General features: G+C 36.7%; 1 protein-coding gene across 1 annotated transcript; it reads right to left on the bottom strand.

Annotated features, from left to right (window-relative positions):
* LOC306856626 (chemokine-like protein TAFA-4) lies at positions 1–26,039 on the bottom strand (the record flags this gene model as incomplete). The annotated part of the gene is made up of 4 exons (XM_079395980.1): positions 1–114; positions 6,903–7,027; positions 16,560–16,715; positions 25,925–26,039. The coding sequence occupies 4 exons, from the start codon at positions 26,037–26,039 to the stop codon at positions 1–3; spliced, it is 510 nt and encodes a 169-aa protein (XP_079252106.1).
* Positions 26,040–27,372: the final 1,333 nt, after the last annotated feature.

Below are 27,372 nucleotides of genomic sequence, written 5' to 3'. Positions count from 1 at the left end.
CTACATATCAAGTTCATCCTCAGAGCACGGCAGCCTCTCGGGACGACAAGCGAAGAGGCTTCCTTCCTTGTCCGCATCAGGATTTAGCGGTTTTCTGCTTCCCGGGAGAACATCCTGACACAACAAAGCCTTTTTAGATGGATCTGTAGATAAACATATGCAGGCAGACACAAACATACACACCTTTGCAGAAGAAAAAAAAACTGATAAAATGTTCAGTCATCATTCGTGCACTTCCAGTTGACCACTTGAAACGAGAACAGGATGAGCTTTTCCCAATAGCAGCAGACCTAAAAATACACCCGGACCATCCCAGGAGAGGGCTGGCGGTATCCTGGGCTTCAGTAATGAGAATTTGAGATGGCACTCGACCCTATCTCCCAAGGCTCAACACTAGAATCACAGTGGTTCTGATACATTCATCACAGCTCACAAAGCAGACGGTTGGAGTCTGAAGGGGCTTTGAAGCCTGCGGACGTCTGGGCAGGCCCAGGGCGAGCCTAGCGTACAGGGCTGTCTTGCAGAGAGAAAACCTCATTTGACACTTCACAAGCCACCAGAGCCCTGAGAAAGACATACTGAGATAAAGACACAATGGACAATGTCTTTCTGCAAATTCGATCCAACCCTGGAAAAGTTCATGCTCAGCAAGAGCGAACAAAAGAGCCGATTAGAGTTCAGAATTCAAGTTTAAGTTAGGTTAGAGTCTGTGGAGGAACACATTGGCATTAGAAAACCAGTGATGAATGGTGGAGCTGATTCTATTTCAAACTTTATTTCATTTCAGTATTGGGCATGAGTTATGCCTCTTCACATTGGAGCTTATCTTTAAACATGTTCATTATCTCAGTCGGCACATTGCTAGCCTGTTTTCAGAACTTCACAGAATACTTCGGAGAGCTTCACAGTTAAACCAGAAAGCAGAATGTTAAAGACAGTATACTGTATTTCCTTGTTTAAAAGTGCACCAAGTAACTTTCTGGTTATGTTTCACTTACAGATCACTTGAATTTCATACTGACACCTAGTGGTGTGGATGTACTGTAAAAGTTGTGTGCATTTGGCTGTGTTTTACTGTGTGCATTTGGCACCCTCTTATGAATTTATTCTGAAACCAACAATAATAATAATAGGGGTTGACAATGAGTTGTATTTGGCAAGTCATGTGATCAAAGCATCGTGGTCCAATGTGCCATTTGTAGAATAAAACAGCTTTTATTTTTTTTAATAATCAGCATTTTAAACATTTATCCATATTATCAATTTATTTAGGTTTTAAATCTAGTAAAAAAAAATGTACTTAGTGCACCTTTAAGTGGTTTGTGAATCTTTTTACAGAGTAACATAGATGTAGGTTTTAAAAGTTTTTTGAAGGGGATTGCATCTGTAAAGCTCACATTACGTAACATTTTACAGCAAGGAAGAGCTGTACTTTACTGCAGTTTACCATTGTTTTACTGATAACTACATCACTTGCATTTCTACTTTGCGCATTTGTGGAAGGAAGCTTAATAAATGTTTCTCTCTTGAATTCCATCTTACACGGACAGTAAAAGAATAGAAAACAGAAAACGTCTCCATATGATCTTATCTAGTGCAAAAAAGTCGCCCATGAATTTTGTATTTGTTGTCAGCAACCCTAATTAGAAGTGCAAAATGACTTAAAGGAAACATTTGACCCAAAAGAGCAAATTGATAACTTGTGAATCACACATTCAGAGCAATCCAACCCAACACATGAACATAAAGTTTGCTGTGTGCTGGAAAGCGGATAAACAGCGTTCAGCTACTGTCTCATCATCATCAACCTGACTAACACACACACACACACACAAACACACAAGCTCCAAGACAGGTCTGAACTGTCCACAGTTTGTCCTACAAGTCCCACGTCCTACTATCTGTCTCACATATGCACACACATACACACAACAAAGACGGTGGAAATCCAAAAAGTCACTTTCAGCTGACAAATGCAGTCTCTCACAGGAGCACCTGCGTGTCCAGCATCTTCAGTCGAACCTCAGGTTTATACAGAGATCCTTGTCCATCCTCATATCTTCTGTCGAAGCAAGATAGCCATCTACAGTCTACAGTGAGTTTATCCAAATTTCACATGTACGGAATCCTCTGTAATGTTAGTGTCTTAAAAAAGAGGGTCTTCTTTTCCATTTGGAATTGGTAAGGAGTCTTGGGCCTCTTGGTACGGCAGCCATGTTCTTGCTATCGAGTGACCTATGGGTAAAACGTGAGGTAGGATTTACATATTAGAAATTCACTAGAATGACAAGGTGTGCATTGAAATGTTTAATTAATAAGTAATATGTCTTAACTTTCTAAAAACAAAAAAAGAAAATTAAAAAGGATATATATAATCAGGGATAGAAATATTGCATTATACTGATTTTGTCAGTAAAAAATATGATCTGAACAGTGTTGTGTAAATTGTGGCTTTACTTTACTCTGGCATTACATCCCACCCACATCCCTCTGATCAGCATATGGTACATTATATTACTATAATTAAAAATGTTTTTGGAAAATTAAACAGTTTCTTACAAACTTATGTGATTTGATAAAATACATAATGAAATATAAACGGAAAAATTACTTCAAGCTACACATGACAATTAATGAGATTAATACAACACTTCTGCTTGAATGCCACTATCAATTATTATTGAGTGTTTGTAATAACGTCTGACTGCGATCCGATGTGGATTTTGGTCAAATGACAGAAACATGTGGTTAGTAACATTCAAGAAGAATTTTATGTGGAAGATACACAGTTACAACTTCTGTGAGGCATGAAGAAAAAGTAATGTAACTAGTATTGTAATTAATTACTGTTGCCAGAAAGTAATAAGTAAAGTAGCAATATTACTTTTGAAAGGAGTAACTAGTAATGAGTAATATATTACATTCTTTGAGTAACTAGCCCAACACTGGTCATGCTTTAGCCATAATTGTCCGTATGTGTTATGGTAATACATACGAAAAGAAAAGAAGAAAATTATATAGTACATTATACTGTTGTATTGCACACAGATGCTTTAGTGTTGGAAAGAGACATTAAGCTGTATGGCAGCTGTACAGCTGAAAAGCAGGCAGTGGAGAAGGATAATAAAAACATAAAGGACAGATATTAAGTGAATGGTACAGGAGGAGAATGTAAAGATATAAGAAAGCAGATGGAAAGAGACAGAGAGAAAACACAATATGTATACTGGCTCATCGCCACAATCTCCTGTGACATGTGGGCTGAAGCCTACTGGTTACAGTTCCATTTCCACTGCTATTAAATACAGAATTAATGCTCACTGGAGTAAGACACACCCTCCTGCCTCCCATCTGTGACTCACTGCAGTCCATTGGCTCCTGTGGTGGCAGAAGGCAGGGCTTAGCCCACTGACAGTCAACTCAGCCAATAATGGACTCAATAAACACTCATTAATCCTGAATGAAAACCCAGAGCCATCATTCATTTCTCGTCTCTCCCTCTTACCAATTTAATTAGGACTCTTAATTTGAAAGCCTCAGCGGAGCTCATAGCCATAATGCATTTTAATGAACACAACAGATGTTCTGCTGTTACTTTATAACTCTGAGCAATTATTCTTATGGCAGTTGTGTTCTCACACAACGTTATGTCACCTGTATGTCACAACTGCATGAAACAGCAGTCACCCCTGCGTTCACCGAACAAAAATAAGCAAATCTCACATATCAAAGTCTCATTTCTAATCTTTATTTTAATTTATGAGGTAAGCATTTAACCTCATTTAACTTTCTTTCCATACAGAAAGAAAGTATTAAAAACTTTCTTTCTGTATGGAAACCTAATCTCAGCAATCTTATCTATTTTTAGCTTGAATGCTGACATTTTGAGGCATTAAACCAGTTCAGCTGAGCTGATGCACAAAATGTACATCTTTAATTGCAAATGAATCCATTTTCCTGTTCGCTTTTATATGCCTTTTTCAAATCAAAGCTAGCATGCACCAACAATGTTGTCTCTGCATGTTTGTCTAGGCTCAGCTCTTGAAAATTCTCCTTCGAACTTTGAAACTTTTCTCTGTGCGACTGAAGTCCTTGGGGATTTATTCACTCTGTGGAGTATATTTTATATATCTTCAAGCTTTGCACATTCTTTAATAAGTTTATTTTAGAAAGTTTGAGTGATGCATCCTATATCATACTGTAGGGATGTACTGTAGCGCCAATTTAAAAAAAAAAAAAGATCTGTGTCCCTGCAGTAATGTGCCCATAAAACAAGTTAAGATTTGAAGAGGTGTGTTTAATTGTTTTACAAAACCCTATATATGACGATCTTATCTCATAACATAGCCCTTCTTGTACTCTCGGGAGCTTCAGAGAACCGACTTATAAGAGTAAGGCCTCAACAAAATGTTGCTTTGAAGAATGGTTTGCCTGAGAAAAAGGCATTGGGAAAAGGGGTCCTCAAAGAAACGTCCTTTGAGAATACTTCTAGGGAGTGTTTTGATGGCATATATAGTAGCTCTTAGAAAAGTCTGTTTAAAAGTTACTTTTATGGCAACAAAAAGGTTCTCTTTCCATGGGCAGAAGATAGTTTCTGTGCCAACATGGCTCTCTTGTACTTAAATTTAGCATGTGTCAGATTGCAACCAGGCGTTAATCAGTGTGGTCCTTATTTCCTTAAAGGGGTCATTGGATGCAAAATTCACTTTACAAGTTGTTTGAACAAAAATGTGTGTTGGAAGTGTATGTACACATCCATCCTATAATGATAAAAATCCACCCAATGTTTTTTTAAATCCCTATTTTAAAATCCCCTTTCTGAAATCAGGCTGTTCTGCGATTCCTGTCAGAATAACGTAGTTCTGTACAGGCCCCTCCCACGATAGTTGATTGGCACTAGCGTCTTACCTTAGACCCGCCCTGAGTGAGCTGAGAGCTGTCTGCTATTGTGTCAGCTCCGGTGCAGGGGAAGACAAAATGTCTCCAATTAAGCGATTGAAGTGTTTAGTTGTTGGATGTAATAATGAATATAGCAGTCGTCATTTACTCCTGACATCTGAGCCGCTGAAGACGTAGAGGATTAACGTTACTTTCGCTTTGAAGGGAATGCGCCAATCCCCGATCTACATAAATGCATCTATGTTTGCGCAAATCATTTGTGATCCAGCTTCATCTACAGAAGAAGTGAATATAAGGGTTTTTATGAATCTTTGCAAATTGCCTTTCCTAATAATGTACTAGTTAGCCAGTTTCACAGCTGAAGTTTAGTAGTATTCTCCATAGATATATATATATACCTAGATGCCTCATTATCGACTGTTTCTATGGGCCGTGATATGTAAGCCATCCACCATTTTTGGAACGGTCTGTGAATCTTTGAGCACATTGACTGTGTGCGTCTACAACAGCAAGTTATATGCTTGTATATCTTTGAATATTCATTGATTATTATGGTGAATGCGAGATGGCTGACGCATCAACGTATCTGGAGTGGTCGAATAGGGAATCTACACTATAGTCTGCTCGTCACTCCACGGAAGAGAGAGGCGGAGTCAGCAGAGCTCACTAGGATTTAAAGGGGTCCTATTAAGCTTTTTCACTTTGCAGTGTGTATGTTTGGGCATAAAAAGATCTACAAAGTTCCAAATCTCAAAGTCTACTCCAAAGCGAGATATTTCGTTTTTTTTTTATCTCGTTTCACGAACTACAACGAACGGCTCGTTAGGACTACAAAGTTGTTTTCCTGTATTTGTGATATCCCAAAAATAAATCCCGCCTACGGAAATTCGAATGGTTGTTGGGTTGAATGCTTGGTTGAGCTCTGCACGTTTCAAAATCGAAACCAATGCTGGTGTTTTTATATCACTGTATTTCTGGTGGAAGCTAACTGTTTTCAGAAAATTTTGGATGTCATTTTCATTTTATCTTGCATGTAATGTCTGATAAAGCAGCATTTATGAGAGGAGCTCTGTTTTGTGTACAGCGTTACCGAGAAAACCTCAATCTCTCCCGCTCCAACAGCGCCTCCTGCTGGCAGAGAATTAATTTGCATATATATTTCTCCACAAATAGAGTAAGTCTGTGGGACTATGGTACAAATAAATTCAACTGTATAACAGTTTCACTGCAATTCATGCTATAATGTTATAAAGAACAATAAACATAATACATATTACTGTTGCACTTGTCTGTACATAGTAAATGCAGTTATTTTTATGCTGTCGTTGACATCCTATCTAAAACGTGATTTAGCCAAAAAACAACAACAACAACAATAACGTTACCACTTTAATATGTCTTGCCATATCCGTGTGTGCAAAGGTTCTGCATGATCCTCTTGTTCAATATTCTCGAGGTCTGAATTGATTCAGCAATATTGACGAATGTGCTGTTTTGGCAAGGGGCGGGGCAATACTGAAATGCCGTCTAAGCTGTTCGCCAATCACAATGCACTGGGACAGGTAACCAATCACAACACATCTCGTTTTTTTCGGAAGGCGGGCCTTCATCAAACCTGGAACTAATCGAGCCGTTTGTGCCAGGCTGGGGAGTGAGGTATTGTAATAATGTAAATTATGTGAAAAATAATGCAATTTTAAACCACCAAACATGAGAGCATGTTCTAATACACCCCCAAAACAAAATCAAGACTTTGTAAAAGAGCATAATAGGACCCCTTTAAAGAAACATGGACTAGATCAGCGTGCTGAAGACAGCTGATTTTGACAGGGTAAAGAAGGTGTTTTTTACACTACCATTGAGAAATTTTATATGTTATAGACTTTTCTTTAAGACCCTAAAGAATCATATCAACTTGTGTAAAATGGGCATCCGATGACCCCTTTAAGAACCAAATAAACCACGTCAGCAAAATGCAACTCGCTTTTACTTGGCCCACTCACCTTGGTGGTTTTGACTTTGTTACCGGTGCTGCAGGACCAACCAGTAAGGTCTGGAAGAACTTTACACTCCTCGCCATCCATACATGGGTGCATTTGACACCACCACTTCTGCAGCACGATGGAAGCTGAAAAAGAGATGGAAAAAATTTAATACTAAACAACATTATACTCTCAACATTATTATCTTCAGAGTATTTCATTGGACATCACTTTTCTAAAATTTTCATCAAAAGTGACCATTTCAAAGCCTGTAATATTGAAAAATTTCAGGTGTAAGTTTGACCTGCAATGGCAAGCAAAACAACTAAGATGACTAATACAGATAACATCACTTCTCAACTGAGAAACATAGAGGGAAATACATGAAAGATCAAGAATTTTCTACAAATAGACAACTGCTGAAGTACAGGCTGAATAAGCAGTTGTTAACACAATACAAGATAATAGTGTGGGAAAAAAAGTCATGTTGCAAAAACGTCCCCTTTTACACAGTAAGCTGTATTTTAACAGTGAAGGAATTATATATCACCTTTAGCATTATAATCTTTATTAAACCCAAATAGAAGTTTTTTACCAATACAATACATTTGAAAACACCCTCTCTACTCTGCTTTCTAAGTCCTCTGAGCAGTCCAAGCTCTCCCATGTCACTTCCAAAGAAGCCTAGTTCACTCCAAATCCAGTTCTGAGAAGCCGATCAATAGCCTGTTCAAATGAGGCTCATTGAGATGAGTGCGTCCATAAGAGAACTGCTCACAAGCCCATTGTCCTCAATAATAGAAGGAGAGAGGATATACAGCGAAAATGAGCTTTACATGGAATTATGCCAAGGAACACGCGTAAATCCTCTCAAGCATCATGAGTGAACGCCTTACAGGACATGAAAGCAGGGGTTCATACAGCATGTGTGTGTGTTTGTAGATTTGGAGTGTAGGACGGCTAATAGTCAAATGACACTGCTTGTAAATCAACAAAATAAGCAGTTGCAAAGGAGTGATATACAGTAACTACTGTGTGTTTGTGTTTCCATCTGTGTGAAGCCCACAGTCTGTTTGCAGTGGTTCAGAGAATCAGTGGGTGCATAATTAGCATTAATGTGGTCATTATTAGGTATAATGGCAACCTTATGAAATTAAGTTTTCATTACTGCAAGAGCTCTCCATAATTGGTCTACGCGAGTGTTTTGTGAAATTAAACAAACATACAAACCAATATAAGTTAATTCTTCGAGTTAGCATCCAATAACAATATTGGTCATGGGCATTTGGAGAGCTCACATTCATGATTCAAATTCCCAATAAACACACCCAATAAACTTCTTCAACCCGTTATCATCAGACAAAATAATCAAAATAAATATTTTTCTTTAATTTGCAGGATAAGCAGAACAATAAATCAACATGTGGTCCCACCAAGTCCTACAGTATACAGTATGTACACCACTTATTCAGCAAGTAACCCTTAAATTGATCAAAGGTGACAAAAAAATATTTATAATGTTACAAAGGATTTCTATTTCAAATAAACACTGTGTTTTTCAGCAGCACAACTATTTCCAAAATTGATTATAATAAGAAATGTTTCTCGAGCAGTAAATCAGTAAATAATGACACTGAAGACGGTGAAAATTCATCTTTCGCTATCACAGGAATAAATTACATTTTACAAGTAGGGTTAAGAACCTCAAACTGACCAATTGTTAAAAAAGCGAGAGAAAAAAAGAAAATAATCTTTTTATAGTGCATGTTAGAGCAGGTGTTTTAGACTGAGGGTTTGAAACTTTCGCAAAGAAAAAGGCCAGCTGAGATGCTAAAGTTTTTCAGTAGTTAAATGGCTTTAAGTTTGCAGTTGTGGACACCTTTGTCTGAACCCTTTTTTCAGCTTTTCCACACCAAATCTCTCACTCCACCATTTAGGCATTTAACTGGATAGAGTTTGGCCAAAGCCCACATACTTGAAAGGATTTTTCTCGCTTTTAGTGCTGAAGTGGCAGGGACAACTGGGAGAAACTGATGGTCTTTCTATTTTCAGTAATGAAAAGCCCTATCTGAGGATAAGAAGGCACTAATTTGAGCTTTGATTTCCTGTATGGCGCCTTGTTGGATTTAGGCAGAGTCATTGCTACAGATGTGACAGACTATCCAGGATACAGATATACCCCCATTTCAGAGGTATGACTGGCTGTGTTTGAAATGTGTCTGACATCATGTGGTGGCTGAGGAAACTGCAGGAAAAGACGCCGACGAGTAACGTTGGAGGGAAAGAGAGAGGGGAGGATAGATTGGAAAAAAACTGGTGAGAGGGAAAAGCAGAGAGCAATATGGGATGGGAACAGCATGTCAGACATCTTGAGAAAGTGTCTCACTGTCTGTCTCTTCTTGTTTGTGTTTGTAATTGTTGGCACTGGGGTTTGTGGCATGTTGTAGTGGGCCTGGTGGGGAAACCCAGCATGTGGTAATCATAAGTATTCTAAATCATGCAGACTTTGTCTCTCAAATACACAAACATTGCCGCTATTGTCAATATGATGCATATGTCACAATGTGAGATAACAAGAAAAAAACAATCAGCATTTCAACTTGTGTGCTTGAAAACTTAAGATTTGCATATTTAAGAAGTTTCATATTTTTACATTAGTCACATTAGTAATACATTTACATTAGTCACACATAAGCCATTTGTAAACTGGTTTGAATATCAAACATTCATCTGTTTATTTGAGTATCCCAACACAGCAACACTGACTCAACCAATGGTGTGCATTTGGGACAGGACAATCTGTTTGTTCGACAAATGGCAGAGGGGGAGCGTTTGAGAAAAACCATCATAATAGAGCATATTTTTGTACACTCTAATGCTGGGTTGGGTTGAATATTTAACCCAAAGTTGGGTTGAATATTTAACCCAAACTTCTGGGTAGTAACCCAACCACTGGGTTTGAACAACCCAATCGCTGGGTTCGTCCATATTTTACCCATATATATATCCATATATATATATATATATATATATAAAGCTCTGTGACAAACAACAGTAAATTATTTAGTTCTCCATGATAATCTTCTCTGAAGACAACTTTTTGAAAATTTGAAGCCTAAATACAGTCATCAGAAGCTAAATATAGGCTAAACTAACTACACCGCAGCAGCATTACTTCAGTGTCACCATCAGTAAGCTTCCAACAGCTATTTCAGTCTTTAAAAACATTTTCTCTGAAAGTTTAAGAATGCATAGTTTGCAAGAGTGTAATATAACACAACAAGGTTGAAAAAGTGGACTAGTGAGTATGAGTTTGCCAAGATGACATTTTTCAAGACAAGTAAAAGCTTAATAGTATCACAAGTAGATATTTATTATGTATTTTGAATACATCAGTAATAAAACATGAAAATATCTTTAGCTTGTTTTAACCACAGACCTTTAATTTCAGTCATTTAACCAGAATCATTCAAAAAACTCACTGAGTGGCAATGGAACCAGAAGTGCTAAAATGCTAACTTGTGCTAAAAATGCTAACAAAAAATAAATTATCCCTGCAGCACTCTGTTGTTGCAATTCCACTTGTTGACACTTACAGCACAGAAATTACACAATACAAAATTATGTTTTTAGGTATCCAGAATTCCGCATGTTTTGATGATTGAATCAAGCTTACAATGTCAAAACAAATTCCTACACAGGATGCAAGAACACAAAAACGTTCACAAATATACATACTTGCACAACGCAACTGTGTATTTTTCCATACCTCAGATTAATGGGATTGGTAAAAAAAATTATAATAATGTATATCTGTACACGTATATGCATATGGGTGTGCATCCCAGCTAACACACCTAACATTGTAGTTTATACGCCAGAGACTCAAAACTCCCTAGTATCAATCCAAATCCATTTATACCCGTCTATTAGATTACCCAGCACTCCGTCTCAGCAGCACAAAGCCTGAAATGACCTAATTTACAACACTATCAGCTTAGCTACAGATTCTGCCTTTGACACACATTAATGCAGTGTATTAATTCAGTATCACTCTCCGCAGGCTAACAGCACATTTGTCTCCTTAAGGATACGCCCGAAGAGCAGCACAGGAAACACACCTGACCCCACCGACCTATTTATTAAACAGCAGGCATTCCAGCTCACGAATCCGACACATCACTCGCTGTGCATCAAGAAATCACCATGGGTTTTCTCCACATCTGCCACTGCATGAATGTAACCTTAGCCTTACGTTGGCATAAGACATAGAGTAAAGTACAGGCTGGTTGTAATTGGCATAAGATATGTTATTCTTGGTTGCATGTTTCTAAACTAATTCAACACTGGTGAGACTAATCACTGTTTAAACAAGTGTTTATACAAGAACCCAGCAACAACAGATTAAACCAATGCAGAAAATTAAGCCAGAGTACCAAAAAAACTGAAAGTAATTATGTTGGAGCAGATTTTATTGCCTGAATTCATAAAAAGCTACAAACGCAAATTAAATTTGCTGACCAAACTGGTTGAATAATCAGTGTACTTAGCTTGTTTGTCACATTTTACAGGTGATCTAGGAATCGGTCATTTTCCTGCTTGAAATACACAAATATACACAACACACACACACACATATATATATATATATATATATATATATATATATATATACAGTGGTGTGGAAAAAGTGTTGGCCCCCTTCCTGATTTTTTTTTTTTGCATGTTTGTCACACTTTAATGTTTCAGATCATCAAACAATTTTAAATATTAATCAAAGATAACACAAGTAAACACAACATGCAGTTTTTAAATGAAGGTTTTTTTTATGAAGGGAAAACAAAATCCAAACCCACATGGCCCTGTGTGAAAAAGTGTTAATGACACCTGAGTTCAGTTTCTCTAGCCACACCCAGGCCTGATTACTGCCACATCATGTTGAGATCCAAAGAAATTCAGGAACAAATGAGAAAGAAAGTAATTGAGATCTATCAGTCTGGAAAAGGTTATAAAGCTATTTCTAAAGCTTTGGGACTCCAGCGAGCCACAGTTAGAGCCGTTATCCACAAATGGCGAAAACATGGAACAGTAGTGAAACTTCCCAGGAGTGGCCGGCCGACCAAAATTACCCCAAGAGCGCAGCGACGACTCATCCAAGAGGTCACAAAAGACCGCACAACAACATCTAAAGAACTGCAGGCCTCACTTGCCTCAGTTAAGGGCAGTGTTCATGACTCCACCATAAGAAACAGACTGGGCAAAAATGGCCTGCATGGCAGAGTTCCAAGACGAAAACCGCTGCTGAGCAAAACGAACATAAAGCCTCGTCTCAGTTTTGCCAGAAAACATCTTGATGATCCCCAAGACTTTTGGGAAAATACTCTGTGGACTGAGAAGACAACTTTTTGGAAGGTGTGTGTCCCATTACATCTGGCGTAAAAGTAACACAGCATTTCGTCATACAAACATCATACCAACAGTAAAATATGGTGGTGATAGTGTGATGGTCTGTGGCTGTTCTGCTGCTTCAGGACCCGGAAGACTTGCTGTGATAAATGGAACCATGAATTCAGCTGTCTACCAAAAAATCCTGAAGGACAATGTCCGGCCATCTGTTCGTGACCTCAAGCTGAAGCGAACTTGGGTTCTGCAGCAGGACAATGATCCAAAACACACCAGCAAATCCACCTCGGAATGGCTGAAGAATACACACAGTATACACACATATATTATGTACACAAAAAACATTTATTTTGGATGTGATTAATCGAGATAAATCGTTTGACAGCACAAATATATATATATATATATATATATATATATATATATATATATATATATATATATATATATATATATAATCATTTTTACTGTGTGTTTGAAAAATTCCAACAAGTGTAACTCTGGAACATATCAACTTTTATAGCTGTGCTAATCTCAAGTCGCTTGTATCACTCTATTATTTAAAAAGGAATGTCATTTATTTATTTATTTTCTGTAAAATAAGCAGAATAATGTACAGTAAGTCTGGCATGATTGCAAAATCAACCCAGGCTTATGTTTGAATCATGGCTCTTTCTGTGGACAAATGTCTAGATGAACTAGATGCTGGACTTATCAGACAGGGTTTTGAAGTTCCTGTATGTGTGGCTGAGCACTGATACCCAAATCACAGATGGCAGAGGCTCAGAGGGGGCTCGCCTCAAGCCCCAAAGCAGAGCAGAAATCCTGGGCACACAGGGCAGGAAGAGAGGCCCTCATGCAGAGTGAAGCCGATCTCCCCACAGAGCGCCAAAGGGAGTCTCTCTCCACCTTCCCTTCGCTCCTTCTAATGAGATTTTAATGGGCAGGTCGGTAGAGGCCTGCAGAGACTCAAGGGCTCACAGAGGAGTGACTAGAGATACGGTCCCAGCCAGAACAGAGTACCAAAGGACCTCTATGTCAGAAAGCAGAGATATTTAATCCCTTATTTATTACATTCTCATTGAATGAGATTTAAAGTCCAAGTTCTCAGTGCATCATTGATCAAATTCTGATCCTAGCTGATTTGCCATAAGACGGTATATCTCAACTCTCATCCTCTGAAGGTTTTAATGAAGTTTCTTTCAGCTCTTTCTAAGGCTCCTCGATGGCTCTCACTGATGTTTTAATGATATATGAATGGGTAAAGTGCCCTCTAATGGCCATACAGAAGAAAGACACAATACAAATATCTAATACAGCAATCATATAAAAATACATATGATCACACTTTATTTTAAGGTCCAATTCTCACCATTAGCTATGATTTTGCCTCAGTAAACTCCTTTTTCATTTTCTGCTTATTAATAGTAAGGTAAGGTTAGTTGTTATGTTTAGGTTTTGGGTAGGATTAGGGATGTAGAATATTGTCATGCAGAATATTTGCTTTATAAGCACTAATAAACAGCCAATATGTTAACAATAGGCTAATAATAACAATATGCTAATAAGCAACTAATTAATAGTGATAATTGGTTCCTATACTAAAGTGTTACCATAATAAGCAATCAAATTTGTTACTCTGTAATATACCACAGGAAAGTCACAATTACTCCCATCACACTTATTTTTCTAAACACTTATTTTAACACTGTATTGAAAAAAATCAGATTAAATACATGGAGTACAAAGTGATATTTGCAGGACAAACGCCCCTGAGATTTTTATGTTTGCATGTTTACATGATTCTTCAGAAATCATTTAAATATGTTTATTTGCTTCTCAAGAAACATTTATCATTATTATCAAAGATAAAACAGTTGTGCTACATGATATTTTTGTCAAAACCTTAATACATTTATTCATTTTTGCTTTACATACATGGAACCTTATAACTGATGCCATATAATGTGACATAAAACATTTTCTCATGCTACACCACTGTTTTTGGGAAAGAATTGCTTCTTTCTAGAAAAGCTACACAGTTTCTAAGCTACTGGAAAAAATGTAGTTAGTCTTGTCACTACTTCTAGTTAGCTACTCTCCAACTCTGCACTGAGTATTAGATATTTATGAAGCTTCAGAAGTGGAGAATATGTTCCTATGTGACCTCCCTCCAGAGGGCTGTGTGGTCCTGAGGGAGACAGTGAGACTGATAGCCAGAGGGATATAGAGATCCAGCAGTGTTGATAGAGGAAATGACCCTGACCACTCTCTCCTTCACTGCACAAAAACACAGGTCAATCATACTGACTCTCTTACATCAGCACAAACATATGACCTCTGATGTGAGTTCACACATGGCCTCTCCAACTCTCTTTCCGCCGTTCTGTGTACACCGATAGTTTTAAAAGAAAAAGAAAAAAAACTGCAAAATATTGCACCCATGCACATAAAATATGCAATTTCCTAAACATATAGTAATAGTAATCTTACATTCAACATTTTGCATTAAACTGATCAAAAGTTAAAAACTTTAACATTGTTACAAAACATTTCTACTTCAAATAAATGCTATTCTTTTGGACTTTCAATTAACCAAAACAGCATTATGGTTTTTCACAAAAATATTAAGCAGCACAACTGTTTTCAACCTTAATAATAATGATAAATGTTTCTTGAGCAGCAAATCAGTATATTAAAATTATTTCTAAAGGATGATGTGACACTGAAGACTGGAGTAATGACTGTTAAATATTCCGCTTATGTTAATACAGTATATTAAATATATTTATATATATATAATATAAAATATAAATATATAAATGTATATACATGTAAATATTTTGTAAATAAATTTATATATAAATAATAAATATACACAGTACACATACAAATATTATGTAAACAAAAACTTGTTTTGAATGCGATTAATTGTTTGACAGCACTAGTTAAAATAGAAAACCATTATTTTAAAGAGTAGTATATGTAAGGAATAATTGATGACGGGCCGTTGAATTATTAGAAAAATAATGCACACCCGAGAGCATTCGTCCGCCAATCAGATTCAAGCATTCAACGGCCCCGTAGTGTAAATATATATATGTATATATATATATATATATATTACATAATTTAATTGATATATTACTTGTCTTGTTATATAGGCATTATTATTAGGTACAGTATACATACAAAAATCTGATGAATTTATCCCTATGCTTGTGTATTTTATCCTTTTATAGTTTCTGGTTGTCTTTCTCTCGGTTACATCAGATTCCTTGTGCCTCCATGATACAGTCCTGCAGCCTCACATCTGTGGAAAATACAAAATGTGCATAGGACCCATTTTTGTCATTACATGAACTATAGTCAAAGAGAGCCATGAAAGTCATAACATGGAATACCTCCTCTGGTGCAGCCCTCCCTACTTTCTATTGGGGTCTTTTGTCTCGGGTGTCAAAGAAGACGAAGAAAAATAGCTGCCAGCATTCACCCTCTTGCCTTCATAACTAAAGAGCGTACAGTATGACCGAAGGGACACATTTAAACCTCCTTCATCACCCAAACTACACTCTCTTGTCCTAAACCTTTAGGTAATAGAGAAGAGATGAAGCGGAGGACAGTGTAGTCACATTTGTCACATGGATAATGGCTTTGATATCAAAATACACCTAATATGTTGCAAAATCAGTGACTTTTCCCAATGAAACCCATTCACAATTGGCCTCAAGAGACAGGTTAACATCAGGTATAAACGGTAACGTCTATGTGCTGATCATGTGTGAATGGACCACACAAGATGGATGATAATGCCAGGGTAAATTGGGTCATATTAACATTCTCACACTGTACTACTCTACTGTTAATGTGCTTTTTATTTTGCACAACATCAGAAAAATATATGAGCCTGTGCGCAACTCAAGTTTCATGGGACTCATACCCAAGTGCTTCACATCACAGTGATGTACCAGGTGAGCTACTGAGCAAGCTTACTATGTTAGAAAAGCCATACATATGGAGTGGATTATGTGATTCAGGCATTAAAATGTATTAGTTTACAAATCATGCATTATAGTAAACATGTTTTGAGGTTGTAGCATAGTATTTTTCAAGGAATTGCTCTAGCATTTGCCTTTATTCATTGATAATCTGCCCCTGTAATCATAATTTGTTTGCGTTGTACTGCTCGTTTCACCTAGAAACTGCACTGAAATGTATGAATAGCTATGTATTTTACCAATAAAGGGGAATAAGCAACACGTGAAAAACACTTACCCTCCACGCAAGAAGGCTGTGCACGTGTTGTCCCGGCCACCTGACCAGGGAAGCAGGAGCACTTGACGGTTTGTGAACGTTCCTCTATCTTGTTCTTATTGCAACACCGGTGGATGGCCACCACCTCACAGGTTCCCTGCTTCACCTGGTACGAAGCTGAGGAAAAGCAAAAAATAGAGATACTTTACTTTTCCCTGGTGAAATAGGTCATAAAGATAAGCACAAAAATCAAACGTTTTGCTCAGAGCAAATATCAATAAATGCTGCTCTTCTCTTCCCCAGCTAGAGAAATTGCAACACTATACAAAGTCTGTTCTTTCAGTTAGCAGAGCAAGACAGCAAGTGATCAAGAGAGGAAATGCCAACTTTATTTGTGTATAGATGTAAATAAACAAAGTTGTGTAAAGGTTTGCTCATGGATTTAACCCTAACATTTAATAATAATAACCCACCCAATATAAGAAACAGCATCTATATTTAATGAGAGTAGCAGCATCTAACAAGCTTAAGGGCTGCCAGGTCCAAGTCTTCCCTTCTTTCCCACTTCCCCTAGCAGTACATACATAATGAACACAAAGCTCTGTTGTTCTGTTCAGAGTGTAAATAAATCGCTAGAGCATTGAATTGTTTTTTTTTTTTTTTACAAAAAAACATGATAGAGTCTAACATGAGTGCTCAATTGTGTGTGTGAGTATCAGCTAATGCCTCAGTGTAGATGCAATGTGGTAATAATGCATTATGACATATTTAGAGCTGTTATAACAGGTGGCTGAGGAAGATAACATATCCAAATGATTTAAATCACAGTGTGGATGAAGTTATCAAATACCATTAGCATTCCTTAAATGCAAAAGTAACTAGTCAGTCTGTTTTTACTGATACATTTATAGGTGGCATAACCATCTGCCCTGCTGTCATGAGAGAGAACAAGCAGGTGACATGGATTTGAGGTGAACATTTATAAGTAGCATTCTTCTCTTGGGACATCACTAGCCAACTTTCATTACAGGATGGAATATGGGGCCATTCACACAGAAAACATTTTTATGTTTCAAAACATTAGACACAGGTCTAGTAACTTTTTTTAAAGTTGAACTTTAATGTAACTTGAGGTTTTATAAAGCTAGACTAACACATATTTACATAGAAAAACAAAGGAAAAGCAGCATAGTGGAACACAAACGACCCCTAAGGTCAGTCTGAAATGTGTCTGATAGTTAAGAAAAGGAATGGAATGACCAGCAATGTCTAAAAATACATTACTAACTATTAATTTAAATGTCGACTCTTTCTTTTGAGAGACAATAACTTTAGACAGTGCACTTTCAGATTTAAAACTTTGCAGGATGTTTTCATTCATTTAGAGCTGTGTTACATACCGCATGAAAGGTAATCTTCAAAAATCCATAATAGGGGCATTTTAAATCAGATGATCATAAATCATAAAATTCAAACATTTTAGTCAGAATGCAAATAACAAATTATTATGATCAGCAACAATTGCTGAACAATTCTGTCATGATTATATAATTGATGTGTAAATGTATGATAACTTTTCATTGTAGTTCTTGCATTAAAGTTAATAGTTCAATAATAAACTCATTTTTATGTTTCTAGGGAAAAGTAATGCAATAAAGTGTCTTGACTGATAAAAAAAAATTATTATTCTTTTGAATGTACACTTTTATGTTTTGTTCTGAACATAAGGTGGACATGGTGGGTCTGCACACACACACACACACACACACACACACAGAGCAGCATGATGGTTTCCATTTCATCAGGCCGTGAACTCGCTCTCCCGCTATGATGTGGAGTATGTTTGACAGCTTCCTCCTGGGAAAGGTGATGCTCCTCAGCTTAGAGAGGTCTCATTCTTTCTACTCTTCCTTCTCTTTTCATTTCCTTCTGTACTCACCCCTCTACCTTCTTCCCCTGAGGCTCCATGTGTAGCCATATTACCCCATCACCCTGTCCTCTCTGCCCAACATGGACCCTGCCGACTGGCCTTTAATTAGAGAAAGCGTGTGGAGTCCAGGAGGCGAATGCTTACAGGCTGGATGGCCGTGCACAAGAGTTCAACGCGCTCCGTCTCTGTCAGCCCCAGCATCGCCGGATAAACAACAGATAATGGCAGATCTCTAACTGTGACTATGACTGACAACATGGGACCTTGTGTCGGATCCTGCACGGGTATCGCAGAGATAATGAATGATGGATAGTGCGCTTCTGTATTCCGGAGATGAGATCTTTTTGGAACGAGAGGTACATGTGTGAATTTTAGTTGAAAAAGTGTCTGTGATGTGTGATTTTTGTATCTGAAAAATTACAGTATTGTTATTATTAACTATTTTCGATCATTCAAAAAAGTTTAAATAAAAAATGTAATATTACCTGAAAAACTAAAATGAAAATTTGAATTTGAAATTTAAAAAAAAATAAAAACTATAAATTCTAAATATTAATAAAAACTATAATAGTTTATAAATAATACTAAATTACTATTCTTTATTTTGTTAAATTCTTTCAAATTAAGGTTTTCCAATGTTTCTTTTTTTGTTTTGTTTTGTTTTTTCTTGCAGCAGGTTCATCCATTTTTTCACTATAGGGATTTATGTGTTTTTGTGGGGGGTGGGGGTTAGTAATGGTCATTCAGATCAGAGGTTTCGTTAAAAGTCATTTAAAGCTGTCATTCTCAGATGGTTTGGGTTCAAGACCCAGATTTTACATTGGACATTGAACAGTGACCCACACAAAATGCACTGTGACCAATGTGAACATCATCTAGTAGTCTTTAAATAAAAGCATCTGCAAAACATAAACTTGAACTCAGCAAGATTTTTTAAAGAAATACTTTTATTCAGCAAGGATTAATTAAACTGACCAAAAGTGACAGTAAAGACATGTATAATGTTGCATGAATGCACAAAAACTGTTTTCAGCATTGATAATAAGAAATGTGAATGAATGAGCAGCAAATCAGCATATTAAAATGATTTCTAAAGGATCATGTGACACTAAATACTGGAGTAATGATGCTGACAATACAGCTTTGCCATCACAGGAATAAATTACATTTTAAAATACTTTAAAATGCACAACAGCTGTTACAAATTGTAATAATATTTCACAATATTGCTGTTTTTACTGTAATTTAAATCAAATAAATGCAGCCTTGGTGGGTATAAGAGACTTTTCGACCCCAAACTTTTGAATGGTAGTCTACATATAAATATAAGCATTTCCACTGGATATAATGCTTTAAAGCAGCTGCATATCAAATCACCAAAACTTTTTTTATTCTAACTGCAACTTATTTTTAAGAGTGTAGCTTTCCTGTAAGTGCAGCATGTTCCAAATTGCACATGTGCATTTGTGTGTGGGATCTGTGCACCTTGTTAGTGTGCAGAGAAGCAAGAGGTTGGAGGCTCGGTGATCAGGGGAAGACACCCCATCACCACCAAACCCCAAGAACAAAGGCCATACTACCTTCTACTGGCATAATGGGGTCACAGGAGAGACCTAAGCACCAATCCTACACGACAACCCACTTCCTTCCTAAGTAGTTGCTTGCTTCCAATGACACACTCATGCACAAAAGAACTCTTTGTATACCATTAGCAGTCATTTGCAGTCAACCTGATGAGCAATTCCCTAGATTTAACAACATTGTGCAGAGAAATCACACTTCACACTATCACTCATGTCTTACACCTCCCTCACACACAGGCAGGCGTCACATCTTGGACACTCATCTGACATATCTCTGGCCCTGAGGACTGCAGCAACTGCAAAGCACAAAAATGAGCTCTGCAAGGTTTAGATTGCTTGTAAACGTGGCATTAAGCTAATAATGACTGAACAGGCATGGAAAATGTGTGGTGTATGAACAGCTTAAATGCATCTGAAGAAGCTTTTCTCTGTATCTTGCCTCTTCTTACACACTTGGCAGCAGATGTCATTTGTAAAATTCTCCGCCACACCATTAAGCACAGAGAGCAGACTCCAGGGATAATCGTGCATTTTTTGCGCGGCTTCTCCTCCAGGACCACGACGCTGGAATTAACCGCTCTGCGTTCCACCATAGTCATCTTGTTCTGGATTTTAAAGCGCTGCTATGATGATCTCAGAGTAATAAATCTCAGATCAGCCTGAAATCAAATAAGATTTCAAGCATGGCTAACTGTCTCTATCCCTGTGGCGGACGCATCTGGGTGTCGAGTTAAACGCCATTACCTTGAGCTGATGGGGCAGCCAGGCGACTGATATATTCTGACAGCGCGAGGCGGGTGAGCCTTTGTGCGATTTATCAAGAAGCATGTCTTTCTGCTGTCAATAGCTGACTAGCGTGAAAGCACCAAAAGGGCAGAGATTTTGTGACTCAGTTTGAGGGAACTTGGTTGATTGTGACGACAAAAGAATATGCACTAAGAGTAGGACTGTCAATGCAATGTATTAATTTAGTGAGATTAATTATATTAAAAATTGTGCTAGAAATAACAGGCTAATCCTGCCCTCTCTGACCCATACGTAAAATCTTTTACAAGAGTTTTTACAACTTTTATTGAAACCACATTGTATATTCATGCATTTGGCTATTTTTTTCAGCAGATTTTGATATGCATTTAATTATAATTAATTACATATAACTAATTTAATTAAACATTTTAATCTATTGACATCCTTAATTAACTGACATAAAGACTGGAACAGTGTAACTGTGACAATTAACAGGCTCCTCATTTACACATTACACATGGGTCTGTGTCAAATAATAAAACTTACTCTGCATGACTTCTTGTCAGATAGTGACAGATATGGAAAAAAGCTGGGAAGAATGCATTTATAAAGTCTGTCTCTGTGCAACAGATTCGCTTGTAAAATTACAATTGTATAATTCCAAAATCATACCTGGCAGCATTGCTGGACAAGATAATGACAATAGCAGAGCCGCTAATGTCTCAAACACCTGCTAACATATGAGATACAGCCATCTAAAGGTCTTAAAAAATGTATTTGATCAGTTAAAATTATAAGTTATCTTTTTTTGCACAGTAATGTGACCAAAACTCTAGATTTTTCCTTACATTTCTTTAATTTAACATATTAAAAAAAAAAAAAATGTTCTTAAACATTCTGTTTATTTCCAGATATTTGAATCCCAGATGATCAATGTGAAGTCAATGTGAGTTTGAGCTCATGTTTTGACCTCAAGTCTCTTATGCTCACATGACTGCATTTATTTGATCAAAAACAGCAATATTGTGAAATAGTATTACAATTTTAAAAAACAGTTTTTATATATATATATATATATATATATTCATTACTCCAGTCTTCAGAAATCATTCTAATATGTTGTTTTGCTGCTTACAGTGATACACATATGTTAAAAATAGTTGTAATGCATACTATTTTTGTATAAACCTTATACATTTTTTCGCCAGGATTCTTTGATGAATAAAAAGTTTCAAAATTTGCTACAGCAACGTGCAGAAATGTTTTCTTAGTAGCTGTATTGCAGTTTTCCAACTGTCCATCCATACTTTTTTACTAAATTAAAATGAGGTATTCAGGATGTGAATTTCATAAAATAACACCTCATGTGATGACTGGTTCAGCATTCAAGAAAGTAGCATGCAGTTACAGACGAACGTCTACGTCCATGACAGAATTAAATGTGCAAGGTGACACAAAATTAAACTAACAAGCTTTCTAACAAGAACACCCGTAACGTACTACCCGAGCCCGTCTGACATGTTCCACACACCTCCATAACTCAGACCAGGTAATAGCTCCAGGTTAGCTGTAGTTTTTAATTGGATGTGTCAAACGTCATCACAGGCTTGAGCAATGTTGCACAGACGTTTGAACTTGTGTGTTTAATCTTTATGTCATGAGTGTAAGAACGGACAAAACTGACAAAGACCAAAAGCACAGCTCACATAACACAAATGAGGTCTCAGAGTGGGTGGCCTTTGGCTCCCGGCGACTCACTTTGACACACTGTACTATATGGAGGCTGAAGCGATGTGTTGAAAATGGCCACAAAGGGTTCGTGTGGGCATGGACAATGTGTGTATACTCATTAAATGCAATGCGCGTTGGGGCTTTGTTGGCCTTCGGTGTTGGCTATATAAGGGCCTATTACAGCAGACAGGAACAAAGGCAGCCACTCACATGCTATTGTCTCTATTTACCTGCAAGCATGGACAAGCATGGCAAGACACGCAAGACAAGGGAAAGTGGTTGTTAGTTATAGTGTCTGGTTTCAGTGTCAACCATCAGTCAATGGCCCTTGCCTCGTTTGGGTGAGATTCAGACCATCCGTTCCCATTAGTGTCCATGTTTCCACAGGAGAACTTTACAAATGACCCATTACTGCTTCTCATTCAGACACATGAGAGTTTGTTCCTGTGCAGGCATTTATAGAGCTTCAGAGCCACCATGTGGTCACAAGAGACACTGCAATGAAGAACTTGCTTTTCTCAAGGTACAGGTAAGATGTGACTGTTTGGAAAATGTTATCAATAACATACTAATTGCGCTACTGATATTTTGTGTAGTAATTATGTATAATATAATAAGATAGTAGCCTATATTATATCAAGACACACACCTAAATATTTTATATATAATACCATTTAAAATCCTCAAATCTTTTGAACTATTATTACTCCTGTCTTCAGTGTCACATGATGATTTGGTGATCAAGAAACATTTCTTATTATTATTATCATCATGGTTGAAAACTGCCTTTACTGTCATTTTATTATTAATTATTATTGCACTTATAGGCATTAACAGTACATGCACTTACTTGTACTTGCAGTGTACTTATCTAAGAAAGTACTCGAAAATAGGGTACATGGGTTAGGGTTAGGTTTAGGGATAGGTTCAGGTTTAGTACCCAGTTACTGTAATTACTATAACAAGTACATAGTGTAAGAGCCATAATATTAAAATTTTATATTATGTTTAGATTTATGTGTAAATTGGTTAAACATCCACCATGTTTATTCTTTGTTTATTCATGTTTATTAATGCTCTGTTTATTATTGGACTGCCTTTAAGCACCTTTTATTGAGGGACGCTCCCTTTAAGAAAGAAAGAAAGACGGAGCAACAGTTTTTTGAGCGGAGTTTATTTGTTTCTCTTCGTTGTACAAGAACATTCAATAAACGGTTGAAATTTGAATGAAGTCCAAAGTCAATTCTTTGCCTGAAAGAATATAGAAGCTTATTGCTACAACAAATAGTATGTACATGCAGAACAGCACTGCAAAATAAAGTGATAACATTTTATGGGTATTTTAGCATTTTTTTTTAAATCATCAACCCCAAGCTTTTGAATGGTAGTGTATGATATAAACATATAATTTACTATTAATTCATATAATATATTATTAATTCATTATATAATGTTATACATTATATAAACATGGAGAACGACACTTTAAATATAGAGTATGCACACTGTAAAAAAAAAAAAAAAAAGAAGTCGAGCCAACTTAAAATTTTAAGGCAACCAGCTTCAGCAGATTTTTGAGTTTTCTCAACTTGTTGTTTTAAGTCTATGCAACAAAAAGTTGAGAATCTCCTATAAAAATAAGTTGAAAGAACTCAAAAATCTGCTGAAGCTGGTTGCCTTAAAATTTTAAGTTGGCTCGACTTCTTTTTTTTTTTTTTTACAGTGCATATTGAATATAATAATATAGCATATCACTACTATAATAGTAACTTTTACCATTTTTTCAACTTTTTTAAGCCTGGTCACCTGTGCAAAAATACTAAAACAAGCTTCATTCTTCAGTCCACTTCTCCAACATCTAAATCTGCATTTTTTTTTTTTTGGTCATCAGGTCGGGTTCTAGACTATTGAGGTACAAATAGCTACTTTGTGCAGCCAGTCGATGTAAAAAGTCACTCTGAAACTTTCCCCAACATAGACACTGCATGACAAATAACTGAGGAGCGAATCAATGAAAAGTGTTAGCAAAGCAATTTTCTGTTTTTGCCAACAGTTCACTGTTTTCTTTTGTTCTCCTGAAAATGTGCAATTTTCACAAAAAAAAAACTCGTTTTTACCCAATTAGCAAGAATCTCCCTTGAAATTAAGGATAAGGCTGAAACCAGTAATGACATCCACTTTGGTGGTATATGAAATATGAAAACTTTGGTGACCTTCACAACACACTGCTGCTGTAATTAGCAGCGAGCTGATTAAAAACACCTCCTTGAGAAAAGTAACCTCTTCTCCCCGTCAAAATGAAAAGTAACATCATCAGTCAGACCAACTCAAGATGCTGGTGGCATTTCTGTGCCAGCAAAAAGGTCACCTTGCATTAGCAACAACTAAACAAAGAGAAGTCGTAATTAAAGAAAGTGTGATAATTAGCTGGAGCAACACTGACATTGGGGAAGGACTTTGCATAATATGAATGATTCAGCGAAAGAGCCGGAGTCTGACCTTTTGGCATGCTAAAATATTTATGTACTGCTGGTCACTTCGTTGCCATGAGGGAAGCTTTCATGAATTATGCAAATCAGAATTAGTTAGCTCGTGGGTGTCAATTAGTGTGGGGAAGTGGACATTATTTTAGTTACCCTCCCTCTTTTTTTTTCACAAAGACGGGTAGGTCTGTATCCGTGTGTGTGTGTGTGTGTGTGTGTGTACAGAGGCATGCAGAGGTGTGATAATTTTATTACCTGACCATTTAAGATCATACATATTAATACAGTCATTACTGAATTGTCACTTCGCTTAAAACTCCTTACTGCGGAGGAATGAAGTCTAATGAAAAGAGTGACTTTGCTGCTGTCCATTTTAATATTACTGCAGGGCAGGAGCACTATCATATAAATATGATACGGATGCAAACGACCTGCATTTAATCTCCTGAACAGGACAGCACTGACAATAATGGTAATTGCGTGTTTATATTAGAGGTCAAGCCATGTTAAATGTCCTTTATGGGCTGCAAAAACAAAATGAATGTTGAAAGGTTTACCGACGTCCTCTGTAGTTTAAATTCACTGGGTGGACAGAATCTGAGGACTTTTTTAATTTTCTACACTAATTTTGTACAGAATTGGATTTAAACATGGTGAAATGTGTTAAAAAAAAGTGATGAGAATAACGTACTCTTATTGGTAGCTGAAAGCATAATTGAATATTAGGGTTGAATTAGTGGCATAATTATTACAAAAAATAATTTTAACAAAAAAAAGCATTAAAAGCAGACATGTAAAGGTTATAATTTCATTAAAGCACTTATGGTTATTCTTATTTTTAGTGTGAGAGTAAACCAGATGATCTGCTCTGTGTTACTCTCCTGTAATTAAGCCAACAGGGCTTTGACATACCTGTGTGTCCCCGCAGACTCCGTGTACCCGCAGAAACCGACTGGCACGAGCACATTACCAAGGTGACCAAGAGTACAACCTGCAACGGCCACGCTGACTGCCCCCACAGCTTCATCTAGAGGTAGACCAGGACAAAGAGAGAGAAAGAAGGAGAGGGGGAGGGATGAAAAGAGTAAACATAAGTCACAGTTTGCCTCAAGGTTGTGAGGAGACATCAACTGTGTTACCTTTCTGTCCTGTGTTCTCTGATCACTCTCTTCCCTGTGAGCCAGCCATGTCTCCTTCTTGGTCCTCCTCTGTCTTCACTCGCTTCCTCAATCACTGTTCAGATCCTGAGAAGACAGAAGGAAGGAGGAGAGGGATGAGGTCAAATGAGGTATAAAGTAGTACATGTGATTTGAAACTCCCTTAAAACACACTTTTCAAACTCATATTTCATTTACTTCGTCTACTAGCAGTGGATATATATGCATGACAAAAGGACATTTTAAGGGTCATTTTAAGGGTTTTTACCCCCATGAAAAAATTTCCTCCACATCTCAAATCAACATATATTTTGAGATTACATTTTTAGCATTGTTGAAATAGATACATTTTTATGTATCATAAATACAAACTATTGAATAATATTGCCATACTTTTTTATGAAAGTGAAACACATCAAATATATAAATATATAGTATATATAGTTTAAATCATACTCTTCACTGACTGTTGTCTCATTGGTAAATAAGTACACTAACTTCTTATTGAACTTAATTAGTGCTAAGTTTCAAATTAAAATGAATGAATTAATAATAAAAGAAAATAACTGTGGGCTTTTATAATTTGTGGAAAAAAAATTATGTTAATTTATTTTTCATAAAATTACAATTTAAATCAAAATGGTAAGTAGCTGTTGTAATTTGTTCAAAATTTATATGTTAAATTAATCAAAATGAAAACCAAAGTGATAATTGAGGGGCAGTCATCATTTAACTGATGGAAGAACCGATGTTAAAAAATCAAAGAAAAAACTCTAATTGAAATTAATGGGCCACATAACAGCGCAACTGAGAGACAGCTGTAATTTGTGTAATAATGTAATTTCCGATTGAAATGATTTCCCTCTTTGTTTAAATTATCATAAAATGTAACAATATTTTTATGATGGAATTTAATATTTTAAAACTGAAAGCCTGGGTCTAGGACAAGGTTAAACAATAACATCTACACAATAAAAGCACTTGAACGTATCAGAAATTCATTAAAATGTTTACAGAACTGTTATGTGACCTTCATATGATAAATGGAAAAATACATCTGTGAGTTTTTAAATGAAAAGTAACCCCTGGCACCTAAAGTTCCCTTTGTTCAAGAAACACCCACATATAGGCGAGAAAATAAAAACAAGAATATGATAACAGGACAGCACAGATGAAACCTGAGATTGGATGGAAAGAGGTAAA

Source organism: Barbus barbus (genome assembly GCF_936440315.1).
Source record: "Barbus barbus genome assembly, chromosome: 37".
Taxonomy (NCBI): Eukaryota; Metazoa; Chordata; class Actinopteri; order Cypriniformes; family Cyprinidae; genus Barbus; species Barbus barbus.
The sequence above is the reverse complement of the archived record's forward strand: the minus strand, read 5'-3'. Positions and strand labels throughout refer to the sequence as shown.